This window comes from Pseudonaja textilis, unplaced genomic scaffold (assembly GCF_049901715.1).
Source record: "Pseudonaja textilis isolate UNSWEBS1 unplaced genomic scaffold, rPseTex1.2 PTEXSCF26, whole genome shotgun sequence".
NCBI lineage: Eukaryota > Metazoa > Chordata > Lepidosauria > Squamata > Elapidae > Pseudonaja > Pseudonaja textilis.
In genome coordinates, this window is record NW_028262877.1 from 1 (window position 1) to 6,436 (window position 6,436).

Consider the following 6,436-nt stretch of genomic DNA (forward strand, 5'->3'; position numbering starts at 1 on the left):
AATAAATGTTGAATGACCAGGACTGGTAAGCGCTAACTTGTAGAAAGCGGTTAATTGTTGTTTTGTAATCCGAACAAATTCTCAGACTGCCGTCTTTTTTTTAAGGGGTGTGACAATTGGCGTCTCCCATTTGGCGAAGTCTGTCGGCTCAATGACCCCTTGCTTTAATAATTTATCCAGTTCCACGTCCAGTTTAGGCCGAATGGCGAATGGGACTCTCACGAGGTTTCAGCCGGACTGGAACTGCTTGGGGTCAACTGCAAATGAGATGGGAGTACCATTATAACACCCCAACTCATCGCTGAATACGTCTGAGAAGTCAGCGAATAAGGAGTCAGTGTCAGAAGCTGAGACAGCATGGACTCCTGTTAACCCTAGGCCGAGGTAGGGGAACCAATCAAGCCCCAAGAGACTAGGGAGGTTGCCGTTAACTACCACTAGAGGCAGGTGGCCTTTGAAAGCTTTAAAATTAACAAGGAACTTGCCTTTGCCGAGTACTGGAATGTCCTTCCCTTGATAGTCCCTCAAGGTGAGCTGGCACTTCTGGAGCTGGTTTCTGGATAGTCTGGGCTGGATTTTCTTGAGTGTGCTCCAAGAGATGATTGAGAGCGCTGACCCCATGTCAACCTCCATACGACAAGGTTTACCTTCTAATAAAATGGAGAGTGTGATTTTACTAATAGAATGACAGGTGTGGTTAGCATGGTAGCAAGTGTGACACTTTAGTACTTGCCTTTGGTGCCCAGAATGGGGAAAGGAAGGAACCCTTTGTGCGGAGCTGTGAGCAGCCTGGCAGACTCTGGCGATGTGGCCCTTTTTGTGACAATTGTTGCAGGTGGCACCCTTGAATCTGCATGAAGCTCTTGAGTGTGGTCCGCCACAGGATAGGCACAGGATGATATGTTTGGGTGCACTGCTGCTATCTTGCCTGGTTCCTACCTGCGGTTGCTTAGCCTGGGTGAGACGGTGGATGTCTGTTTGATCGTTGGGATCGTCTTCGTTGATCACCTCCTCCGAGTGGATGGTGGCACAGCTTTGCTTGGGAACTGACCCTTGAATCTCAGTGGCTGACTGGGTTGCCAGCTCTGCTGCCAAGGCTTCCTCGACGGCCTGGGAGAGGTTGAGATCCTTCCTGGCAAGCAGTCGCCTTTGGAGGTGAAGGTCCTTGACCCCGCAGACGAGCTGGTCGAGGAGCATGTCATCTAAGTAGTTCTTGAACTCGCAGTGGAGAGCTGCGGTTCTCAAGGCGGCCATGTACTGATTGATAGTTTCCCCTTCAGCTTGCTTCCTCATCCGGAAGGCGAAACGTCTCGCAATTTGTGAAGGCTTGGGGGAGTAATGATTTGTGAGGATCTCCAACAGTTCTGCCCAGGGAACGTTCTTTAACTCACGTGGAGCAACGAGTGCTGTGGCGGTATCAAAAACGATGGCTCCACAATAACTGAGGAAGAATGACTTCTTTGTGTGCTCCCCAGCATCAGCCAGACCAATGGCATCGATGTAGTGGTTAAAATGATTTTTGTATGACTCCCACGTTTCTTCATCAGGCTTGAAGGGTGGGAAGGCTGGGTTGGAGTTCATGTTGTGAACTTCTGCAGGTTACACAGCTGTGAGATCTCTCTGGGACGATGAAATGGCCCTTTGTGCTCTTGTCTGGCTAGTGACTTCAGCTCTTGAGAGGTTCCACAGAATCTCTCTGTTCTCTCTCTGGGTGACGCTATGGCTCAGGCTGCAACGGTCGTTGGCAGCGTTATTTGAATTTCGCGCTCCTGGAGAGCGTAGGCGGTAATGGCTGACCGCCTCTGACAGTGATTTGAATCTCGCGCCCTGTGCCGGCGTCAGAGACTCCCGGAATGACAGCACCGCGCTGTACTCCGACTCGAATTCAAACGACAGCCGTTTGAATTTCGCGCCACTTTTTGAGCTGAGCGGCTGCGGCTCGCAGCGCTTCACTTTCCTGTAGCTTGCTAACCGAGTGGCTACAGACGCTCTTCCTTCGCTTTTGCTGACCGAGCTCTCCGGCGGCGCGGCTGCGGCTCAGCAATTGAGTGACTTCAGCTGTTGCGGATTGCCTCTGGTAGCCATCCCATCCTCGTCGCCAGTGTTGTAGATTGAGCAATGAGAGGCTAGACCAGGGCTTGGATGCAACAAGACTTTATTTAAGAAATAAAGGACTGAACGTGTTAGCCCTGCCTGGAGCAGGCTCACAGCGAACAGCAGCTGACCGAACCCTGCAGCCGGCTTTTTATAGCCGGCTGTCGAGGGAAGCCAGCCAATGAGGGGCAGCAAACGCCCCCGCAGCATGAACGGACCTGGGTGGGGACTTTGGCAAGTTCCAGGGACATAACAGAACCCAGAAGGAGATTTCTTCCAACAGAGGCTAGACAGATACTTCAGATCTGCTCCCTGTTATTCCGGAGCGTGAGACAGGAGCAATTAGATGGTGCAAATCTCTTGACCTTTTGCAGCACAAGAAGGTTGAGATGTTCCCCTCCTTCTCCTTTGGGTTCCTTCTCCAAAGGATCTCAGATGAATAGATCCCTATTGGGATCCCCCATACCTGCCATGGCTGCAGCCTCGGAGCCTCCAACCTCTTTTCTCCCTCCTTCCTTCCCCTCCTCGATCTGGAGGAATAAGCGGCATTCATGACCTGGGCCAGAGTCTTCATGAGAGTGTATGGATTGGAGTCATTTATGATACGTTTCCTGTTCCTTTTCTCCTGGGTCTCCAGTGGGGCTTTCTGGGTGCATCTTCTGCGGCCTTTGACAGAAAAGATGTGCTTGGAAAGGGAACAGCAGAAATAATGATCTTGAAACTGATCTTCCACAAAGAAATAAGGTTCAAAGGCAGCATCCATTGGCCCTTTTTTTGGCAGATAACCAAAGTTCCAAATACTATGGATGTATTTGAGAAGTATGTCCTTCTTTATTAGATATGCTGAAAAACTTGTGAGGATCCAGACTTTCCCTTCAATGGCTCCTGGCAAATGCATAAGTGCTTCATGGAAAGGAATAATTCTGTCCCAGATGGTAATAAATTCTATGAAGTGGACAAAGACATTGACTTGTCTCCACTTAGAGAGGGCCTCCCTGAGGGGTGCTGTTTGTTCAGTTGTTGTGAATCGTTGTGATATAACCACACAAATTCCATTCCTGACAAGCATTGGAGGGAAAGTCCTCATGAAATTATCTCCATTCTCTGTGTCTGTAGCAAAGAGACCAATCAGGGTCCATCTGAAATGGAGGAGCAGCTGGACAATTGCTGGGTACTGGATCCCTTCTTTGGGGAGCATCTGGTGGAAAAAGGGGAATCTCCTTTTATCACTCAGAGCCTCTGAAGGAATTAGAGCAGTGATCTGAAAAAGTAATGAAGAATGCTGTGTTATAATGTGGTCCAGATCAACTCCAAAATAATACTTATTGACAAACCCAATTTTGTTTTGATGAATATATAAGAATAGTTTGTTCCTTAGTCATGGTTTAAAATATTTAAGACAGAATATTAACAAGATTGTATATAAAAATGGAACGCAAAATCATATTAAACAAAAAAAAAACAATAAAAAATGCAATGTAAATTTCTGTGTCACCCATACAATTCCAACAATTAGATTCAAATTAGCAGATGTTAGATAAAATGTCTGGATCTAAGATATAGGGCTGTATTATATGCTATTTTTGAGTACTAAAACCTCTTTCTCAGCTTCTATATCCCAAATTCTTTGAGAAGCAATTTTTCAGCTTCTTCTCTAGATATACAAGAGACTAAGAGACCACAACTGCTAACACAAATTGTCAGTTGTACAATCCAATAAGTGTTTAATTGAAATTTTGTCTGTTTTGGGACTATGTCTGTTTCATCACTTTAATTTTAACCCAATAATTATATACCCTGAATTTATACAAAGCAGAAATTGTGTAAATTAACAATTATCTATGAGGGCAGGAGCTGAATTCTTTTTATCCATCCCAAAGATACTCTTCGTGGTCTGAATATTTTTTATACATAGACAGGACTATTGCCAACTTGATTCCAATTGGATAAGGCAGATATTATTGATATGTGAAAATGAACATGCTAATGGAGGACCTCAAAAGCTGGATAGTTTTTCAATAGTAGAATATTCAGTAGAATATCCTCTAGGGACCTTATGGCTCTTCAGGCCTTTAATGGTGAACTTGAAGTTGAACATAATAGACTAAAACATAGTTGATATGTTCCCTAATATTCTGAAAAGCTGCTCTTGAATTCTATGAAGATATTGGATCTGTTGTTCATCCCCCCGACCCCACTCACCTTACCAGATACAGAAAAACACACAAACCTGTGGGACTTTGTAGGTGCCTACAAACGTTGACATCTGGATGGAGATGTCCCTGAGAGCTCCATCAATCAGAGCCAGGAGGTTGTCCTTCCTCCCACAGCCGTAGTTGGGGACATTGGATGCTCCAGTAGAGAGAATGTCCAGCAAGGCGTCTGAAGTGCGTAAAGTGCTTATATAGTTGTCATGGATGTTGTAACCAAGTGTGAGATTGTGCAGGAGCTGAGAATTCTTGCTGATCATTTGATTAGCAAAAATTGACACTAGGCTATTTATTAGAGGAGAACTCTTCCTATTGAAAAACAATGTTCATGTTATTATATTCAATAGCAACAACAAATGTTTTTAAAATATATAATCCGTCACAAACCTACTAAGCCTTAGCCCAACATTGATCCAAATCGAATGATCAATTATGCAAATGAGAGAGGCAACTACAATTGTTTCAGTCACTACTTAAACAAAGGTCATTATTCAAGTGATGAACTCAGAAATGAACTGAGAAAGGAAAATCATCTGGATTTCATTCAGGTTTTTTAAAAACTCCATCTTTGGATTTTACTCTCTTCCACAAAGTAAGGCAAAAAAGGGAAGCCATGGAAATCAAAATCATTCAGGGAATTAGACAGGTCCTGAGGTACAAAAATAAGTGACATAAAAAGAAAAGAAGATTGTGAGAATTGCACATGGAGGGAGTGCAACTCCATCACCCTGCATGACTTACGAAGGAGAAGGTATAGAAGGAGGGCTGTTGAAAGGCCACATTATAGGTGACACATATGTTTCAGTTGTGACCACACCAATGAGATGGTCTCCTGGCCTGTAGAAGCTCCATGGATTGTACCCATCCTGGTGCTCCAAACTCAATGGGCATTTCCTTCTCAGCTTCCCACCGACTGATGGGGACACCAGCAGCAGCAGCAGCAGAAGCAGAAGGTCCATCATTCATGGCATTAATCAATCCACTTCCTGTTTCTAACACAAACAACAGGAACAGTTGGAAAAATGCAGAGTCTCTGAGAAGTGCCAGTGGCTTTCCTGATCTAAACAGAGAATCACTCAGTTTCATCTGCAAAGGAGAGAAAGGTGCAATCAAGAGCAGAGCCTGTACCTGTTCCAAAACTTGGTCCCAGAGAGCTTCGCCCAAGGAATTTATCCTTTTCTGATACAAGAACCTTTGCATGTGGGTTCAGTCTAATGCCTGCATCAAAGTCTAAAACTGGAGATATAGCATCACAGGTCTCAAAGGCCCAGATGGTCATAATTACAGCAAGAAGCAACTTCTCCTCTTGGGATCCTGAACTTTTTCTGGGCTCCATCTGCAGAGGAGAGGCTGGAATGAAACATGTTAGTAAAAATTACAGATATACCCCTGGGGTCACTTTTTGTTGTGGTTGTGGTCTTTCCTCCCAGTCAGAGCAAGTCCAGAAAGTGATGCTGGGGAAGAGAGTTCAACAATCAGGAAATTGACTTCTGCTGTCCTTCAACATGGCCTCTTGTCTCCAGAGATTGCTGGGGAAGGTCACCCAGAGCAATGGGGTTTGGTGCCACTTCTAAGTTAATGCCATTTAACTCTAGTGTTGCCTGTCCTCTAATGACAATTGGCACCCTTGAACTCTGCCCAAGGTTAAGAGTAGACCATATTTGGAATTCTGTTTTATGTCATAATCCCATATATTGAACTTAATTTCAGCCGGTTTTAAAATTGCTTGTGCCTGAAATGAAATTTCATTTCCCATCTTTTCTAGCAATATTAATTTTGAGATAAAAGCTCATTAAGAAGCAGGAAAGTGACAACTTGTGGACTAGAGCATTGGGTAAATAGGGAGAAAATTATAGAAAATGATGGAATTTTTTATTTTTATTTTCTTGTCATTCCTGTGTTATCTTACCATGTTCCTATAATACACCAAGATTCTTTATATTTTGATTTTTCTTAGTTTTTTAAATAAAGAATGGACTGTAAGTTCTGCAGGTGCAATCTATCCATCCCTTCCTTTCTTTCTATCTATCTCTCTATCATCTCATTATCTATCTATCATCTATTTAGGTATCCCTGCTTATCTATCTATCTATCTATTTATCTATCTATCTATCTGTTATGTCGCCAGGACG

General features: G+C 44.0%; 2 protein-coding genes across 4 annotated transcripts in view; both read right to left on the reverse strand.

Moving 5' to 3' along the window:
* Positions 1-2,355: 2,355 nt before the first annotated feature.
* On the reverse strand, positions 2,356-5,581 carry LOC148123654 (uncharacterized). Of its 3 annotated transcripts, XM_087919111.1 has the most exons (4): positions 5,433-5,581; positions 5,046-5,296; positions 4,325-4,613; positions 2,356-3,355 (listed from the first exon to the last, which is right to left on the reverse strand). In XM_087919111.1, the coding sequence occupies exons 2-4, from the start codon at positions 5,264-5,266 to the stop codon at positions 2,381-2,383; spliced, it is 1,485 nt and encodes a 494-aa protein (XP_087775237.1). In that variant the 5' UTR covers positions 5,267-5,296; positions 5,433-5,581; the 3' UTR covers positions 2,356-2,380. The 3 variants fall into 3 exon arrangements, with proteins under 3 accessions (XP_087775237.1, XP_087775238.1, XP_087775236.1); XM_087919112.1 differs by lacking the exon at positions 5,433-5,581 and having other exon boundaries at positions 4,325-4,556; positions 5,046-5,426; XM_087919110.1 differs by lacking the exon at positions 5,433-5,581 and having other exon boundaries at positions 5,046-5,426.
* Positions 2,436-6,436, reverse strand: part of LOC148123655 (vomeronasal type-2 receptor 26-like) — a 247,112-nt gene continuing 243,111 nt past the window's right edge. The window contains exon 6 of the mRNA XM_087919113.1: positions 2,436-2,517. The gene's annotated coding sequence lies outside the window, so the exon portion shown is untranslated. The remainder of the gene's footprint in view (positions 2,518-6,436) is intronic.